This window comes from Danio rerio, chromosome 25, assembly GCF_052040795.2.
Source record: "Danio rerio strain M-AB ecotype USA chromosome 25, GRCz13ab, whole genome shotgun sequence".
Classification (NCBI taxonomy): domain Eukaryota; kingdom Metazoa; phylum Chordata; class Actinopteri; order Cypriniformes; family Danionidae; genus Danio; species Danio rerio.
The window spans coordinates 2,664,686-2,685,689 of NC_141045.1; the positions used below are offsets into that span (position 1 = coordinate 2,664,686).

The following is a 21,004-nucleotide window of genomic DNA, read 5'->3' on the forward strand; positions in this document are numbered from 1 at the left end:
CATCAAAACGCATATATATATATATATATATATATATATATATATATTGTATTTCAAAAATTTGCAGTGGGTTATGTTTATTGTTACAGATTGCATTCATTCGTTTATTTTCTTTTCACCTTAGTCCCTTTATTAATCAGGGGTCGCCACAGCAAAATGAACTGCCAGCTTATCCAGCAGATGTTTTACTCAGCGGATGCCCTTCCAGCTGCAACCCATCACTGGGAAACACATATTACGTGTTAAATACAACTATAAACTGTAACGTTCTAATATGTTTTGAATATTTGTAATATTATATTTGTCAGTTAACAAATTTGTTTAGTTTTATCTTACTATGTAATACATTTAAAAATTTTCATATTTGTAAATATTAACATAGTTTTAATGCTGAACAGCCTTTCAGAACCCAGAATATATTTCTTTCCAGCAATAACATGCCAAATGTAATTCAACTTGATATTTATTTTACTTTTAATTGCATCGTATCTGAATAGAAAAAATATCAGTGCAGCACTCTGTAACATATCCAGAAATATACTCGTTCCACATTTCATCAACTGAGGAAGGATCTTTGAATCATTGACACTTGTTTAACTACGCTGAAACGAAACAAAAAACAAAAGTGGCCCAAATGTCTACCGCATACCTTACTGAGAACTACGGCTAGATTACAGCAAAGATGAACCCATGTTAACATGCATCAGCCGATGAAATCAAATCAAATATGACAGTGGTTTCGGAAATCAACACATCATTAGGCATTAAACGTTTCTGACGGGGCTTTTCGATTCCCTCTATAAGACATCTTCAGTCACGTGCTTCTACAAAAGTCTTTGTTTCCACTTAGTACAAAATAACACATTTCTACCCGTTAGCACTTCGGTTCCTTAGGAGACTATAACATATAATATATAATAATAATTTATTTTCAGTGTTCAAACAGACAGATCCAGTGTGACTGGATAACTAAACATACTCTACCAGGTTCCAGTTTTTATACATCCTCGATTTGCACTGAGCTCCTTAAACACAACTCAACAAGTTCCTTTGTGCGGCGTTATCCCTTCCTATGGAGAAACCAGCACACAACAAATCCCAGCATGCACCGGTGTCCTGCAGTCCTTTAGCGCGAGTCAGTGCACGAACCTCTGGGTTTGTACCTACTGATAAGAGTTTAGTATTTTAACTCTGGGTTAAAGCAAATATACATTCTGCTGTGCAAAAAAAAAAAAAAAAAACTGGCTTCCCGTGCATTGTTCATTTGCAGGTAAACACCTCCGTCCTCTCGCTGCAGGTGTTGCATTTCACAAAACAGCACCACTGGAATTTACAGTTGCATTGCCACACTTTTGTGTATTGATGTGTGTTGTATCCTCGGCCGCAGCACATGAGGTCGCAGCCGTCTGTATGTGGCGATGTCCGGTTGCAGAGTCTCCCCTGCGTCCCCACGCTGCCCGTTTTGGCGTCCTCCTCGCAGTAATTGGGCGAACGCTCGATGTACACCAAGTCTGTTTCTAAGGGCTTTTGGTGACGCGTCCTCTTCACCTTGAGGAAGGTCGGCTGGCGCAGACGCGAGGCACGAACCACCTCTACTTGAACCGCTTTGTTGTACTTGTCCTTTAAGACGTAGCCGATTTCGCGGAACTTCGGTAATGTGGTCCAACATGTTTTGGTGGTGCAGGAGCCCGAAACGCCGTGACATTTACATTCCAGCTTCATTCGCTCTTCCAAAACCTGCAGGGAAAAAATCACAACAGTGTATCAGTTATTAATGGCGAAGAAACTCAAAATTTTTACATTATTTTTATCTCCTTTAGTGCACTTTGCAAAAAATGTACTTTTTATTAAGATTTAGTTTGGCCGCAGTACCATGCATGACCACTAGAAGACGTTCAGTTCCCATTGAGGACCAAACAAGGGCACCCCCTTTGCTTTGAGGAGTATGAACTGTATTTTATACTTTTGAGAATCGCTCGTTCATTCATTTTCCTTCAGCTTAGTCTCTATTTCAGGGGTCGCCACTGCAGAATGAACCGCCAACTATTCCAGTATATGTTTTAAGCAGCGGATGCTCTTTCAGCCGCAACCCAGTACTATGAAACACCCATACACACTCACGTAACACACAGACACATATATATGGCCAATATTGCCAGCAACCTTTTAGGTGTGAGGCAATAGTACTAACCGCCGAGCCGCCATGCTGCCTACTGTTGAGAATATTTGTAAAATAGTGGTATGGGAAGATTGGTGGTATTTGATTTGAATTAAGCCTCTAAAAAACATATAAACAAAATGTTTACATGTGGATTGCTGTAGCAAAGTAATGCTTTATGACTCCTGTCAAATCAATCAATCACCATTCATGGAAACTAGACATTTTAGGCTTTTAAATAATACACAGTTTGTCATGATTCATAGATATATACACTAGATATCGCATAGGGACCCTGAGCATGCGTCAGTAGCGCCGCCATATTTGTACATTGCTCCCAGGACAAATGTCATTCAACCGCACTAGTCAAGACATGAAGATGTAGGTAGTGCTGTCGCCTCACAGCAAGAAGGTCGCTGGTTCGAACCTCGGCTCAGTTGGCATTTCTGTGTGGAGTTTGCATGTTCTCCCTGCGTTCGCATGGGTTTCCTCTGGGTGCTCCGGTTTCCCCCACAGTCCAAAGACATGCGGTACAGGTGATTGGGTAGGCTAAATTGTCTGTAGTGTATGAGTGTGTGTGTGGATGTTTCCCAGAGATGGGTTGCGGCTGGAAGGGCATCCGCTGTGTAAAAACTTGCTGGATAAGTTGGCGGTTCATTCCGCTGTGGCCGGATTAATAAAGGGACTAAGCCGACAAGAAAATGAATGAATGAATATAAGGCTGTGCTTTATATAATTAGATCATATTAATGTACAGTGAAACCGATGAATCCATGGTAAGGTAAGTGACGTTATAACCTGCCGTTCCATTTGAAGAAGTATTCGACTTGCATCTGTCACGACTGTCAGTGACCACCTGAGGGCGCTGTAGTTCAATGGACACTGAGTGGAACTACAGCGCCCAAAAAGACTGCGGCTGCGTCCGAAACCGCCTACTACTCAGTAGGTACTGCATTTGAATTTAAACGTACTACTCTGCGTTAGAAAAGTACGCTCTATACAGTATGAATGTGAAAAGTATGAATGGAATTCGGACGTACTACATCCGCCATTTTGTCATGGTCACGTGACCTACCTGCGTCAGTTGCGTCGCTTTACTTCCATTCATGAATTCTCTCGCGGGGCATCATGGGATAGCGCAGCATGCATGGGATGCGCACTCCGGAATCTCGGCAGAAGTAGTAAGTCATCCGGGTACTTCTCGCATACTGATTTTCGAATTCTATGAATTCGGACATACTACTCGGCTCGCATACTGATTTTGGCGTACTATATAGTATGGAAATATGCGATTCGGATGCAGCCTACATTCTTTCGTGCACTTCTTTCTGTCATCTACACTGATTTACAACCTCAGCTGTCTCTGTTTCCCCGTTGATTACCTGGACTATATATTCAACCATTCCACCTCTGTTTGTAAGTTGGTCGTTGTCATCTTTGGTATGTTGTTCCTTATTCTTGCTCTTGCATCTTGTTGTAGTCTAGTTCAAGTTTAATCTGTCTTAGTTTCTTGTTTTGTTTGTTTGTTTGCTATTTTGTTATTTTGTACTCTGGATTTTAGGATTTTTGTCACTGTCACTGCACAATACATCAAATAAACTGCACTTGGATTCTACACCCGTTTATTTCCTGTTTTTATCACGCTAAAACGTGACAGCATCCTTGGGAGTTCGTTCTTCCAAGTCTGAACTTGGCAAGTCTGAACTTCCAAGGACGCAAATCCAAACTTTGCGCACTTGGTATTGAGAAACAGCCAATATTTCTCAGCTTTTATTTACATTTGAACAAAATCTTTAAGTCAGATTTTGCCAGGGGTATGAGTAATTTTGGACTTGATATACTCTGTGTGTGATGAGTGAAAATGAGAGGGTGAAAATCACAGATTAAGTTATAACTAGATATTAAAGTTTGAGGACAAACTTTATGGTGGCTTGAAAAGCCGAATCTGAAAGTTTGAAGTGGTTGAATTAGCATGTTACTAGCATGATTCTAGCATGAATTAGCATGCTACTAGGATAATTCTAGCATGAATTAGCATGTTAGTAGCATGATTCTTACATGAATTAGCATGTTGTTAGCATGATTCTAGCATGAATTAGCATGTTACTAGCATGATTCTAGCATGAATTAGCATGTTGTTAGCATAAATCTAGCATAAATTAGCATGTTACTAGCATGATTCTAGCATGAATTAGCATGTTGTTAGCATGATTCTAGCATGAATTAGCATTTTACTAGGCGGTTGCTAGGGTGTTTTAAGTGGTTGCTAGGTGGTTGCTAAGGTGGTGCAAGGCAGTTGCTAAGGTGGTCTGACTAGTTGCTAGGTGGTTGCTAGGGTGTTGCTAGACGGTTGCTAGGGTGTTTTGAGTGGTTGCTAGGTGGTTGCTAAGGTGGTGCTAGGCAGTTGCTAAGGTGTTCTGACTAGTTGCTAAGTGGTTACTAAGGTGTTGCAAGGTGGTCGCTAGGGTATTCTGAGTGGTTGCTAGGTGGTTGCTAAGGTGTTGCTAGGCGGTTGCTAGGGTGTTGAGTGGTTGCTAAGGTGTTGCTAGGTGGTTGCTAAGGTGTCTTAAGTGGTTGCTAGGTGGTTGCTAGGGTATTCTGAGTGGTTGCTAAGGCGTTGCTAGGTGGTTGCTAGGTTGTCCTGAGTGGTTGCTAGGTGGTTGCTAAGGTGTTGCTAGGTGGTTGCTAGGGTGTCCTGAGTGGTTGCTAGGTGGTTGCTAAGGTGTTGCTAGGCGGTTGCTAGGGTGTTCTGAGTGGTTGCTAGGTGGTTGCTAAGGTGTTGCTAGGTGGTTGCTAAGGTGTCCTGAGTGGTTGCTAGGTGGTTGCTAAGGTGTTGCTAGGTGGTTGCTAAGGTGTTGCTAGGCGGTTGCTAGGGTGTCCTAAGTGGTTGCTAGGTGGTTGCTAAGGTGTTGCTAGGCGGTTGCTAGGTTGTCCTAAGTGGTTGCTAGGTAGTTGCTAAGGTGTTGCTAGGCGGTTGCTAGGGTGTTCTGAGTGGTTGCTAGGTGGTTGCTAAGGTGTTGCTAGGTGGTTGCTAAGGTGTCCTAAGTGGTTGCTAGATGGTTGCTAGGGTGTTCTGAGTGGTTACTAAGGCGTTGCTAGGTGGTTGCTAGGGTGTCTTGAGTGGTTGCTAGGTGGTTGCTAAGGTGTTGCTAGGTGGTTGCTAGGGTGTCCTGAGTGGTTGCTAGGTGGTTGCTAAGGCGTTGCTAGGCAGTTACTAGGGTGTTCTGAGTGGTTGCTAGGTGGTTGCTAAGGTGTTGCTAGGCGGTTGCTAAGGTGTCCCAAGTGGTTGCTAGGTGGTTGCTAAGGTGTTGCTAGGTGGTTGCTAAGGTATTCTGAGTGATTGCTAAGGCGTTGCTAGGCGGTTGCTAGGGTGTCCTGAGTGGTCGCTAGGCCCTTACTAAGGCATTACTAGGCCGTTGCTAGGTGGTTGCTAGGCGGTTGCTAGGGTAATTTGGGTGGTTGCTTGGCAGTTGCTAGGGTACCCTGGTTGGTTACTAGGCAAGCCTCACATACATGATTGATAAAACATTTATACTTAGTAAGCATTTCTAGCAAGTTACAGTACTGGGCTAGTCAATATTAGCATGTAGCTAGTCACTGCTAGCATGTGTAGCATATAGGAAGTTCCGTTTGCTAGCATGAGTCAAACGAGCCAATCTCCAAGTCTCTACGATGTTCTGATGCTGAGATATAGCTGTTAATGAATGGTTGCTAGGGTACTCTGTTTTGTTGCTATGGGCGAGGTTACAGAGTGAACTTGAATGTGGTTGGTTGTCTTAGTCGAATGAACCAACCCCCATGTCTCTATGACACTGCTATGCAAAGATATGCATCTTGGCCTATTTTAATGGAAGTCTATGGAATCAATTTGGGGGCGTGGCTTGTGAGCTTCATTATCATATTGAGATGCTCATTGGTTGTCTGAGTCAGATGAGCCATCCCCCAAGTCAATAGGACACTGCTATGCAAAGATATGCATGTAGGCCAGTTATTAACATGAGTCTAGTTTGAATTAGCATGTTACTAGCATGATTCTAGTACAAATTAGCATGTCATTAGCATGTTTCCAGTATGAGTTAGCATGTCATTAGCATGATTAGCATATGAGTAGCATGTTGCTAGCATGATTGGCATGTCATTAGCATGTTAGAATTATAAGCATTTGATAGCACAGCTAATTACATTCTATAGGACAGTTGCTAGGGTGCAGTATGTGGTAGTTAGGGGTGTGGCTAGAAAGTTAAAAGGCCATCAGTGATTGGCTGCTGGCTAGACTGAGTTAAATGAGCTCAGCCATTAGTCTCTATGACAGTCTGATGCAGAGTTATGAGCTCACAAAGTTTGATCCCATGTTAAGTCAATGAGAGTCTTTTGAATGGAAGTCTACGGGACAGTTGCTAGGGTGCCATAAGTGGTTGCTAGGGAGTGGCTAGTAAGTCTAAAGGTCATCAGTGATTGGCTGCTGACTAGACTGAGTTGAATGGGGCCTGACTCTAGTCTGTAGGACAGTCTGATGCAGATTTATGAGCTCACAAAGGTTGACTCAATGTTAAGTCAATGGCAGTCTTTTACAATGGAAGTCTATGGGACAGTTGCTAGGGTGCCAAAAGTGGTTGCCAGGGAGTGGCTAGTAAGTTTAAAGGTCATCAGTTATTGGCTGCTGGCTAGACTGAGTTAAATGAGCCCAGTTAGAAGTCTGTAGGACAGTCTGATGCAGAGTTATGAGGTCACAAAGTTTGACCCAATGTTAAGTCAATGGGAATTTTGGGAATTTTCCGGGTCGTTTTTCGGAAAACCGAAAGTCGGATCAGTCGGAAAAGATATAGCAACCCGAGTCAGACCAGTTTGAAGGTTTGACGAAAGTTTGAGGTATGAAGCTTGAAAGGGTTAGGAGGAGATAGACTTTAAAATTAGTCTCAGAAGAAAGAAGAAGAAGCAGAATAATAATAAGTTTAAGTGAGATAACAGTATGTTGGCTTTTCAAGCCACCATAATTAGCTTACTCATGACACAAAAGTAAGGTCAAGTTGACCACATTGCATTGAGGGATGCGATATATGGCAAATCCTCCAAACATCAGAGAAGGTTTGAACGCATGCTCGTCTGAATACTCTGGAGACCAAAACAGTACATGCTAACAGCTTTCGGAAATCAGCCTTTTTATGGTTTGCACTGGGCTGTTTGGAAGACAAGCGATGTACATGGAAAAACCATATGCTGGCACAGCTAATGTGCTACATTAATACCGTCGGAGCCTTCAGACGGATCGCTGCTGATCCGTACCAGCTCCTCTGCCAGTTACCCATCAAACCTACAGCCGTCCTCTACTCTATAATTCCCTCTACCTTCCTGCACACCACATCTATGAGCAGCAAAAATAAATATAAATCTCCTATAACCAAACACCAGCATACTCCACGTTAGAAGTGGATTATTGAGCGATTTAATGCATTGCAGATCTACTGCAACCATGAAGAAACCTGCTTTGCAGATGTATCTGCATGTACAGCGAAGGGATGTTTCTCTACCAAAGCGCTGAAAGACTTTTTCCAGACCCTTCTCTCTCCGTCTGGCACGACTCCTCACCAAAAGCAATTATCATTTCCCTGGAAAACACATGTAAACTAATTGATCAATCCCACAAAACCATCCTGACCCACGCGAGGTTATTGACAGTTAAAGTCAATTGGGAGATCTCGATTTCAACAGGCTCCGCGCAATAACAAAAGAGGTCAGGAGGATTGTTCTGGCAAGACATTGCCAAAAGTCTACAGTGAAGTTTTGTACGTCCTCGCCGTTCCCCATGACTCATATGAAGTCTGCCAGTTTTCCATTTTAAATAAAAAAAATGGTTCCTAATTGGCCGCTGATTGAATTTTGCTAAAAACGAACCGACTCTATATTTATACACATTACTGCAAGATGACTTTCAGCTCACTAGGAACTTTTAGTAATGAATGGAATGTTTTATTAATCCTGCCAAAGCTGCATTTCTATTCCACAAAACGTAAACTTAATATTCAGGCGTTACTTAACCAATTAACAAATTGCCCCCTTGTAAAGACGCTGATCATCTAAAACAGAAATCAGTTCCACGTGTCTCCAATACATCAGTGCTGAGAAATACGCGTCTGACTAAGCTTGATTCAACATCCATCGAGCCAGCGTGTGCCCGCAGGCGATGGAGTCTCAAAATGAACGATGTGTTACTTCACAAGCCGTCCGAAGGCCTGCAGCGCTGTTTACATTTGCCTGGATACGCTTACATCCACAGCGCTAATGTGGACCAGTTTTGGCCCCGATTCCCTCCAACCACATACACGTATGATAGCAATTGAAATTCCAGAGAGGCAACTTCCATCTTCCCCCCATCCAGAGTCGTATGGTACGTCCCTCACCCTATGATGCTATGGCTCCACGATTGCCATTGTGGGTCCTCTATAAAAGGGCAGAAAAAAAAGCCTGACTCAATGGAGCGAGGGTTGTGTTTTCAGTGCTGCAGAAAGACTCGCAATAATATCCTGTTACAGGCTTTAGACTTGATGATTCCATGCAGCGGCCCGCGATGGGATTGGACGGGCTCCAACTGGCAACCGCCGACTTGGGGCTCAATCCCGGCTCGGCTCAGGCTCGCTCACACCATAAAGCCCTGTGTTATTAATTAGATCCATTTGTCACCAGAGCGCATGCGGTTCTGCTGTTGCAGTGCATGTTGTTTTGTGTTCTTGGATGACTAACAGCTATCAAACAAACAAACATGGCCAGAGCGGCGAGCAGCCAAACCAAGCTTGAACCGGGATCAAGGCGCGAACTGAGAAAACACGCAGTAATTGGCTGAAGCGAAACAAGTTGCTGAAAACGGCTGACTGGATCGGGTGCGGATGGATCCGTGGTGTGCCACCTGAACACTTATTTCAGATACAACAAAATGAACTATACTTTAGGAAACTATGCTGGAGAATTGTAAAGACAAACCTTAAATACATTTGTCAAAACAATTTCTGAAATACTCAAAATATATTTGTGTAACATTTAAGATGATGTCGTATAACATGATTTATGCACTTGCTATAGTCATCACAATAAATGAAGCATAATTACATGTAACTAAACCTAACACACATTTTATCTCCTACCATATAGTAAATTCATTCATTCATTTTCCTTCGGCTCAGCAACTCTGCTCGCTCTGCTTAAACAACTCTTCCATCATATTTTTCACAGCAGATGCCCTTCCAGCTGCAACCCAGTACTGGGAAACACCCATACACTTTCACATTGACAAACATACAGTATGCCAAATTTCATTCATTCATTTTCTTTTCGGCTTAGTCCCTTTATTAATCTGGGGTCGCCACAGCGGAATGAACCGCCAACTTATCCGGCAAGTTTTTACGCAGCGGATGCCCTTCCAGCCGCAACCAATCTCTGGGAAACATCCACACATACACACACTCATACACTACGGACAATTTAGCCTTCTCAATTCACCTGTACCGCATGTCTTTAGACTATAGGGGAAACCGGAGGAAACCCACGCAAACGCAGGGAGAACATGCAAACTCCACACAGAAACGCCAACTGAGCCGAGGATCGAACCAGCGACCTTCTTGCTGTGAGGCGAACGTTCTACCCACTGCGTCGCTACGCCAAATTTAGTTTATTCAATTCACCTATAGCGCATCTGTTTGGACTGTGGGGAAACCGGAGCACCCGGAGGAAACCCACGCCAACACGGGGATAACATGCAAACTCCACAGAGAAATGCCAACTGGCCCAGCTGGTGTTCTGTCAATTTGTCCTACCTTGTCAGATTGTCCTACCTCTTATTCAAAAAGCAGGTAGCACATTTCGATGACGCAACATGCTACCCATCAGATTCGGCTACCAGTGTTAATTTTAATGTGGATTAATGTGATATGAAGCTGTAATATTGTAACGACTGGGGGGAGTGACAGATACAACTTGAGGTAAGATCCAATATGCAGGTTTATTCAGCGTCAGGCAAGCAGTGGTCATACAGGTGCAAACGGGAATATATAGGCAGTCCAGAATCGTAGTCGGTATAACAGGTCACAAGGCAGTCGGCTAAACGGGAGAACAGGGAATACAAGGCTAAGGTCTAACACGGAGAAACAAGACAAGGAAACGCGTTGTAATGTCACACTAGGGTAAACAAGACTCGGCAAACTGGATGGGTTCATGAGTGGCTTGATATCAGTCTCTGACAAGGTGCAGCTGGTGATTATAATCAGGGTAGATGAATGAACAGGGGTGCGTGACTGGAAGAAGTGCATGTATGAAAATGTAGTCCTGGGATATGCGGAAGTGTAGTCCTGGTATAGTGGAAACCAGCGATGTCCGGAGAACGATCACTGGTTCTCGTAACAAATATCCCCCTAACCTACCTTTATCCCTAACCCAAACCTCAGAACCATTTAAATGCAGTGTTGGCAGTATAATCTGAGGGGTAGGATAAAATGTCAGGACATCAGGACTCAAACCAGCAAGCCACCGTGTTCTACAACTAGGCATGGGACGTTAACCGTGTTCAAGGTTTTAAAACCATCAAAATGTTCTGCTATACCGTTCCTAAGGTATGAGTAAGATTTTTTATTTATATTTTTTAGGACAACAGTATCACCAGCAGAATAGATATCCAAAGATGCTGTTTTAAACTGTAAAGAAAATCAGTGTTTTTGAAAGTAATGAAGACAGCAGAAGTCAATAATTCATTTGAATTATTTAGCCTGACATATTTACTGCTCCAAAAAATTTAAAATGTTTCTCAAGTTAAAATATATTGAGTACAAAAGAGAAAAAGGTTTTGTTTTTTTACCCAGACATTTAAAAAGAAGATATTTTAGAGCAGTAATCTCAATACCGTGAAACTGTGATATTTAAATCTAAGGTTATCATACCGGAAGAATCTTTTACAGGCCCATGCCTACCCACAACCATGCAGTTCAACAAAGTTAATGTTTTTGCAAGCCAGCTAGTGGTAATAGTTGTCAAATGAATACACGCATACATAACATTAACATTTTATCTGCTTCTTTATATCAATGTTGACCAACGTTTTACATAGGAAACACATTTAGACCACCTACTCTTAGCCAGACGGTATTGGAAAACTGCAAAGATGAACTCCACCAAATGCCAGCACAGACTCAACTGCAGAAACCGCTCTGAATGCATTTCTTTTCAGCATAAATTAATGGGAAATAACTGTTTGAAAATAATTCAGATTTGTTTGTTCCGCTTCCAAGCTTCAACGATTGAAATCCCCAACATCTAAAACAGATTAAGCAGCATTGTCTGAAAGATGTTCCCAACCGCGCAAAACACAATGTTCCCGTCGGACAAAAATGAGTATTTCTGCAAGACAACCGCAATAAATGTTGGGATCTGTCCCATTAAAACGCTCAAGGGAAATAGCAAATGAAAGAACTTGAAGATTTTTATTTGTTTCTTTAAGTCAACATTGCACATTGTTTTCAATATGAAAAATGAATTATTGCCACCTGTTCTTAAGTGAACTGTATTGAGCATGTTAAGAGGAACCACACCAGTTGTCTGCATGGAGCTAAGTGATCTTAAAGCGTTTAACAATTCAACAAGAATGAATAGGATACAAACTTTTAAGAATTTAGCTTAAAGTAGGACTGAAGCTTTCAAACTTATAACAATTAAAGCAGATTTAAAACAGTAGATTAGCAGTTTTGATAGGAAAATATGTCCAACTGTGCAGTGAAAAAACAAAAAAGTTCCTACAAGACAACTATGACCCTTATTTGGTTAATGCTTAAAATAAAATGCTTGCTAAAACTAATAAATAAAAACTGATGAAGGTGTTTCTCTTCAAATCACTGTTGACCAGTTTTTAAAAAACAAAGAACAAATGTATGCAACCCAGACTCATTGCGGATATATACCCAGGTCTACATATCTTGGGACAGCAAAATATGTAACTGGAGCTACGTCTTCTCGAGAGTTTTTGTTTTTGCAAATTTGAGGCCGCTGTGTATGCTTTTTAATGATCTCAAATTTCTCTCGGGCATCCTCTTGCGTAAATCTACCAGAGGGCTCAATGCACAATTCAACCGACCAGAAGTGCATTTCTGAAAACCATCTTTAGCCAACTAAGGTCGCAAGTTGCGTCGTTACAAACATAGTTTGTTGATTTGGCGTTTCCTAAATCCCTTATTCCAACGAACATTCGCAAACTGCGTCGCAAACTTGAGCACTCGCAACTACATCTCTGGAGCTGTAGTTAGAAACATAGTTCCTGGCTGTGTTCTATTACCAGTCATCCCCCCTATGCCCTATTCATTTAGAACCTTCCAACATTTGAACTTTGAATGATAAAAAAAAAAAAACATTAAGGTCATTTCTCTTAGCTGTAATTTGCTTTAAAGTAGGATTTTTTTCATTTCCTAATAAATAATACATTTAATTTCTTAATAAATCACGACATTATATATTATTTATATGATTTATGTATGATATTAGAATAGGTGTTAGCTTTTGTAAGTGATTTTATGTTAGAATAGAATATGTAATGTTCTCAATAATATTTGTGAAGGAAACACAGGCTCTATATGTGCTGTTTACATATATTTCAATTAATATGGAAAGTGAGTGCATGTTTTTACCAAAACTAATGGTGGATTTTTTTTTATGTATGTGCGTGTAAAACAATATAAGTTGCAAAAAGAAATGACGGGTTCTTCTCTAAAGAAGTAGTTACTCCACCCTGTTTACAGAGTCATTATGGGCGCTTTACGTTATAACTAACGTGATTCAAACGATGGATCTGCTATAGAGAAACTACGTTCTGGGAAACACTCGTCACTACATCATTGTTTTCCCAAACAATGCATCATACTATTATAGTTCAGCCTCGAGTCATGTCGTTGTTTGGGAAACCCACTCTTGGCTCGCTTGCTGTCGACTGACTGACTTAGACTGACTGACCCACCTACCCACCTCATTCCTTAAACCCAACTCATAGTGTTTTCAAAAGCAATCTAGAATAAGAAAAGCCATAGCAGTCAACTTCCCTCCATGTCACATGTATGCTGATATACGTGGCGAGCCACTGGGGAAACTGGTAACACCAGAAAATCCGTCCACACGGAGGTATCGCACAAAGGAACAGAAGCCATCAGCGGCGTCATACTGCCCTGTAGCATTCATTTTAAGGACAAAATGCAGCCAGACGTACCTCTGGCTACATAATTCACGCTCTCCAGAAATGTAGACAGGGGTGCATATCCACAATCGGCCTGTGTTGAAAGTTTTCCACTTACATTTGAGTGAAACGTATTAGAAACCACAGAAAATACCTGCATGGATCCAAAAATTCCCCTATGTGCATTTGTCTGTAAAACATAAATTAGAGAATAAGCCTTTTTTAAATAAATCTTCTTTGTTTCTTCAAGTAAACATCGACGCTTTAAATGTTTGAAAGCATCTAAAGCAGATTAAGCAGCATTGTCTGGAAGTTTTTTTCCCAAATGTGCAGTCAAACAAAAAGGAAAACAAGTTTCTGCAGACAGCCACAGCCATTGTTGGTAAACTGTCAAACTAAAATGCTCTTGAAAAATTACAAATGATCGCATAGGAGCGTTTCCCCGAAGATTCTTATTTGTTTCTTCAAGTCAATGCTGGCCAAATAAACTCTTCCAAGCTTCAAAGTTTTCAGCAAAGCTTCTGAAGTCTAAACAGATTAAGAGTCATTGTCTGGACCATTTTCCCAACCTTGCAGTCAAACAAAACAGTTTTGGCAGTCTAGCAGAGACAGTGATACTTAAATACAAAATACAATATTAATTTGCTCACCCACAGGTCATCTAAGATGCAGACTTTTTCTTGAGTAGAACATTGAAGAGGATTTTGAGCTTGGTGAATCATATAATGGCAGTGAATGGTGACAGGCTTCTTATAATTAGTTTTTAGGGGTTTTTCACCTTTACAGTGGAGCTTACAGACAGGAAAGTATCGGGAGAAGAGAGAGGGGAAGGGTTGGCAAAAGACCTGGAGCCAGGAATCGAACTAGGGTCGCCGTGAGCACCATGGTGCTATATGTCGGCACACTTAACCACTAGGATATTGGTGGCAAAGTGACAGCAGTGTTTCCTCTAGGATTTTTTCCAGCTGTGGCGGCAGGCCTTTTTTTTTTTACAGAGATCTACCAGCTACCTGTGGTGTTATTTCAATGACGAATGTCGTGAGCGCAGTATTACAAGCAGGGCCGGCGCATCCATAGAGGCGACCTAGGCGGCTGCCTAGGGGGGCAGTATAGAGGGGCGGCGTCCGCAACACCCCAATACCACCCGTGTCCTCAGTTATGTCCGTGACACCTCCCTCACCACCCGCGTTCTCAGATTTATTCGCGCATAGGCGACAGAATAGAGAGGGCGGCGTCAGCAACACCTCCAACAGCACCCGCGCGTCCTCAGTTATATTCGCGCATAGGGCGGCAGAATAGAGAGAGCAGCGTCGGCGACACCTCCCTCTCTCCCTCAACACCCGTGCGTTCTCAGTTATATCCGCGCATAGAGCGGCAGAATAGAGGTCCGCGACACCCGCGCGTCCTCAGTTATTTCCGCGCATAGGGCGGCAGAATAGAGAGAGCAGTGTATTTCCTCTGCTCATGCACAAAACTTCTTGCACACCCTCTCAAATATAAGCCGCTTCAAGAGCGTGCAGATCTTCTTGTGCGCTCTCAAATAAATGCTGATGAAGTGCGTTTATGTAACTAGTATGTCTCCAGCATTTATTAGATTTGCTAGGAATATTTATGAATGTCTCTAATAGACCTACAGAGCGGTATTAATGCGTCCTGAAGTAAATTGAAACGGCTATACGTCGTGTTTGCTGGCATCACGCACCTGCCAGCCAGTCAGTCAGCAGGTCACCTTAAAGGATTAAACAAATGACGCACAGCACTACTACGGTTAAAAACTCATTGCACACGGCATGATTTGAATCGCCGACAGCTCCAGATATTCAGCACGTCAAATATCTCACAGGACTCATCAGCGATTCTCTCAGATTGCGTCTTCGATAGTTCATACTGTGTGATTGTCAGTCACGTGCGCGAGCACCGATTTGCCTGTGATTTCAGGCGTTTGTCTGCAATTTCTTAAAATCTGTTGGGGAGTCAAAATCTGGGCTAAAATCATGCAGTCTGAACTCGGCATTAGTTATTCAAGTTACGCAAGATGTTTTAAGTCAGTTTAACATAATATAAGTTCAATGGAATTTTAAAAGGTTTACTTGATTCAGCTTAAAAAAATAAGGCAAGCAGGATTTTTATTATAGTGTAGATGCATGCTTTAAGTTTTTTATTTTATTATTATTATTATTAATTTTAAATCTCTCTGATGTTGAGATTTTTTTCTTTATTTGATTTTGGTAAAAAACTGTCTGTTAATGTTTGTACATTATGATTTCTTTTACATAGAGTTGAAGTCACATTTCAAGAGTTCACACTTAGCTGATGATTGTTGATAAGCTAGTTTGGCATGCTGTCCCGGGAGAGAGCCCCGAGCTCATGAGAGCCTTGAGCCCGGGGCTCCCTCCCGTTGCAGGAGTTTGAGCTCGGGTAGATCTCGAGAACCCAACCCCTCCTGCTGCTTGAGGGTTGCTAAGGTGATGCGTTGCTGACAGAATTGAATCGAATTTGGTGCTAATTTGGTTTAGTCAATTTACTTAAGTGTCGTGTTTTTGGGAGTGTGGGAGGAAACCAAAGGACCTGGGGAAAACCCACGCAAGCACAGGGAGAACATGAACTCCACACGAAAATGCTGACCGTTTGGGTAGATGCCCGAACCGGAGGCATTTTGCTGTGAGGCCGCAGTGCTAGCCACTGGGCCGCCGTGCTGCCCTGTAGACAAAGGAGGAGGCGAAGGGGTGGAAGGGGGGATTCTTCAAGACGAAGATGACTAAAGGTAAGGTGTTTGGTTATTTATACTTGGTTAGGAGTAGTCTGATTGGTGGTTCGTACATTAGCTTGACTCGGGGCCAGCTGTGTCAATCATAAGCACGTGATCCTCTCGAAATTAGTTTATGAATAAACTTTACTTATTTGCCCTCCTGTGAATTAAAAAAATTGTAAATTTTCCAAAATGATGTTGAACAGATTCAGGAATTTTTCACAGTATTTCCTATAATATTTTTTCTTCTGGAGAAAGTCTTATTTGTTTTATTTCGGCTAGAATAAAAGCAGTTTTTCATTGTTTTAAACTCATTTTAAGGTCAATATTATTAGCCCCCTTAAGCATTATTAGTTTTTTGATAGTCTCCAGAACAAACCTCTGTTATACAATGACTTGCCTAATTACCCTAACTTTACCCTAATTACCCTAGTGAAGCCTTTACATGTCACTTTAAGCTGTATAGAAGTGTCTTGAAGAATATCTAGTCTAATATTATTTACTGTCATCATGACAAAGATAAAATAAATCAGTTATTAGAGATGAGTTATTAAAACTATTATGATTAGAAATGTGCTGAAGAAAATCTTCTTTCTGTTAAACAGAAATTGGGGAAAAATATACAGGAGGGTGAATAATTCTGGCTTTAAGTGTATACTTGAAATTAAAACTGGGGGAAAAAAAAAAGAGCCTCACCTTTCTCCCGGCTTCATTGTTATGTAGGTTCATCAGCCGTCTGGCATTTTTTTTAATCTCCCGAGCATCCACAAACTTCCGTGAGAACTCGATGCCGTATTTAATATCAGCAGAACATCCGCCCCATTTCCAGCCCTCCTCCTGGTTGTAGTAGCCCTGTTTTTCCCTGTCGCAGCCGCAGTGGCTCATGTTGCCCTGGCTGCATGCGGCCGTCACGGCGTGGGCGACCCCAGCAGCGGTGATGGCGTAGGTGAATGCCGCCTCCCTGCTGCCTGGGGGGAAGAGGGAACAGGCTGTGATATCTGCTCAACACAACTCAATAGAACAAGTCTGAACACACACACTAGCAAAATCTATATTGTGTATGTGTGTATACAGCCAAAATATTACACAAGCAGTGGGAAACTCTGCAAAACATTCATTCATTCATTTTCCTTCAGCTTACTCCCTTTATTCATCAGGGGTCCCCACAGCGGAATGAACCGCTAACTTATCCAGCATATGTTTTATGCAGCGGATGCCCTTCCATCTGCAACCCAGAACTAGAAAACACCCATACACACTCATTCACACACACACTCGTACACTACGGCCAATTTAGTTCAGTTCCCCTATAGGGCATGTGTTTGGATTGTGGGGGAAACTGAATCACTCTGACACTGGGAAAACATGCAAACTCCACACAGAAAGGCCAACTGGCCCAGCCAGGACTCGAACTAGCAACCTTCTTGCTGTGAGGTGACAGTGCTAACCTTTGAGCCTCAGTGTCGCCACAACCAAACAATAACATGTTAAATATACAAATTGGAACACATTATCAAACAGTCAGACCACCCTAGCAACCACACAATATTGAACTAGAAGCAAATTAGAACACCTTAGCAACTGCACAGCCACACCCTAGCAACCAGCCTAAACACTGTAGCAACCATCTTTATTTTAGCAACTGCATAGCAACGACATATCATTATGCTAGAAAACAACTGAAAACTAAATTTGCCTAGTAACACCCTAGCAACCAGAGAACAATATTTCAGAAACTGAAACTTAATTAGAACACCTTAGCAACTGCATGTCAACACCTAAGCAACCACAGAATATTGTTCTAAAAAATTTAACACATTAGCAACTGCACAGCCACACCCTAGCAACCTTAACCTAGCAAATCTTAATTTAAGCAACTGCATAGCAACGACATTTCATTATGCTAGAAAATAACTGAAGATTTTATTAGCCTAGCAACACCCTAGCAACCACAGAACAATATTTAAGAAACAAACAAATTAGAACACATTACAAACTGCACAGCCACACCCTATCAACCAGCCTAAACACTGTAGCAACCATCTTTATTTTAGCAACTGCATAGCAACATTATAGCACCGCCATTTCATTGTGCTTGAAAACAACTGAAGACTTAATTTGCCTAGCAACACCCTAGCAACCAGAGAACAATATTTGAGAAACTGAAACTAATTACAATTGTTAGCAACTGCATGTCAACACCCTAGTAACCACATAACATTGTCCTAAAAAAGTAACACCTTAGCAACTGCATGGTAACGCCCTAGCAACCAACCTAAACACTGTAGCAACCACATAACTTTAAAAAAAATCTTGATTTTAGCAACTGCATAGCAACAATATTACATTATTCTAGAAAACAACTGAAGACTCAATTTGCCTAGCAACACCCTAGCAATCACAGAAAAATATTTAAGAAACTAATTAGAACCCTTGAGGAACTGCATGTCAACACCCTAGCAACCACAGAATATTGTCCTAAACAATGAACACATTAGCAACTGCATTGCAATGCCCTAGCAACCACAGAACAATATTTGAGAAACTAATTAGAACACATTAGCAACTGCATGGCAATGCCCTAACAACCACAGAATATTGTCCTAAAAAATTAAAACAGTAGTAACTGCATGGCAATTTCCTAGCAACCACAGAACAATACTTGAGAAAGTAATTAGAACACCATAGCAACTGCATGTCAACACCCTAGCAACCACAGAATATTGTGCTAAAAAATAAACACATTAGCAACTGCACACAACCACACCCTAGCAACCACAGAACAATATTTGAGAAACTATTTAAAACACCTTAGCAACTGCATGGTAATGCCCTAGCAACCACAGAATATTGTCCTAAAAATGAACACATTAGAAACTGCATGGCAATGCTTTAGCAACCACAGAACAATATTTGAGAAACTAATTAAAACACCTTAGCAACTGCATAGTAACGCCCTAGCAACCACAGAATATTGTGCTAAAATTTAACACATTTGCAACTGCATGGCAATGCCCTAGCAACCACAGAACATTATTTGAGAGACTAATTAGAACACCTTAGCAACTGCATGGTAACACCCTAGCAACCACAGAATATTGTCCTAAAAATGAACACATTAGCAACTGCATGGCAATGCCCTAGCAACCACAGAACAATATTTGAGAAACTAATTAAAACACCTTAGCAACTGCATAGTAACGCCCTAGCAACCACAGAATATTGTGCTAAAATTTAACACATTTGCAACTGCATGGCAATGCCCTAGCAACCACAGAACATTATTTGAGAGACTAATTAGAACACCTTAGCAACTGCATGGTAACACCCTAGCAACCACAGAATATTGTCCTGAAAATGAACACATTAGCAACTGCATGGCAATGCCCTAGCAACCACAGAACAATATTTGAGAAACTAATTAAAACACCTTAGCAACTGCATAGTAACGCCCTAGCAACCACAGAATATTGTGCTAAAATTTAACACATTAGCAACTGCATGGCAATGTCCTAGCAACCACAGAACAATATTTGAGAGACTAATTAGAACACCTTAGCAACTGCATGGTAACACCCTAGCAACCACAGAATATTGTGCTAAAATTTAACACATTAGCAACTGCATGGCAATGCCCTAGCAACCACAGAACAATATTTGAGAGACTAATTAGAACACCTTAGCAACTGCATGGTAACACCCTAGCAACCACAGAATATTGTGCTAAAATTTAACACATTAGCAACTGCATGGCAATGCCCTAGCAACCACAGAACAATATTTGAGAGACTAATTAGAACACCTTAGCAACTGCATGGTAACACCCTAGCAACCACAGAATATTGTCCTAAAAATGAACACATTAGCAACTGCATGGCAATGCCCTAGCAACCACAGAACAATATTTGAGAAACTAATTAAAACACCTTAGCAACTGCATAGTAACGCCCTAGCAACCACAGAATATTGTGCTAAAATTTAACACATTAGCAACTGCATGGCAATGCCCTAGCTACCACAGAACAATATTTGAGAGACTAATTAGAACACCTTAGCAACTGCATGGTAACACCCTAGCAACCACAGAATATTGTCCTAAAAATTAACACATTAGCAACTAGCCACATTACCAGCCCCTCAACAGCAGCCTATACACTGTCAAAAATAAACAGCACATGTTTATTTGTTGCTTCAACTTATTAACGTAAAATAACATGATCATCATTGTATAAATATATATATTTCAATAATACTTAGTCATATTTTTATCTTTTAATCTTGATTAAACAATCTAATCCTGTGATTTGACTATTGCGGGTACACACATTACGATATCGATGCCCTAGTATATACATAATTAGGCTACTATAATTGAGAGTGGACTCAAACGAGCATTTATGGTTGTTGTTGACTTCCATTGGGGAGTGTGTGACGCAGCTTCTCATGCAGTGTTTCTGTACACCTTATGCCTAGTTCACACTAGAGGATTTTAAGCCTGATTTGAGCCCGATTTGGAAGTTAACGAGCTCGCCGACAGATCGGGCTGTGATCGGGAAGAAATCTGCGGGTGCTCGGCGCTCGCCGCTCTTTATGTGTGAACTACTGAGCAACGCATCAACGAGGCTCGCTGACGCGTCGCCGACACCTCGCAGACGGAAATCCAACATTCAGCATGCTAAATATTCCAGAGCAGTCGGCCGACTCAACCCCACGTGTGGTCAGATGTAGTGACGAGCTACAGCCAATGAGAGAGCATATCAGCATGAGCCGCGTGCCTGTGTGTTCAGGAGCTCAGCAGAAACATCTGTGATTGGTCAGAATGGGCATCGGTGCACTCGCTTCATTCTGCGTCAGCACAGACATGAGAGTAGGCTATATTAACAGTGGAACTAAAATTCTGTAA

General features: G+C 41.6%; 1 protein-coding gene across 4 annotated transcripts in view; it reads right to left on the reverse strand.

Moving 5' to 3' along the window:
- Nucleotides 1–445: 445 nt before the first annotated feature.
- The window catches only part of wnt7bb (wingless-type MMTV integration site family, member 7Bb), a 77,848-nt gene continuing 57,289 nt past the window's right edge, over nucleotides 446–21,004 (reverse strand). For 2 of the 4 annotated variants that reach the window (XM_087311565.1, XM_087311566.1), the window contains exons 3-4: nucleotides 16,798–17,065; nucleotides 446–1,737 (exon numbers count right to left, since the gene is read on the reverse strand). In XM_087311565.1, coding sequence (XP_087167691.1) covers nucleotides 1,261–1,737; nucleotides 16,798–17,065 — 745 coding nt within the window. In that variant the 3' untranslated portion in view covers nucleotides 446–1,260. Of the gene's footprint in view, nucleotides 1,738–16,797; nucleotides 17,070–21,004 lie in introns of all 4 variants that reach the window. The other 2 variants (XM_087311564.1, XM_087311563.1) reach the window with 1 other exon arrangement.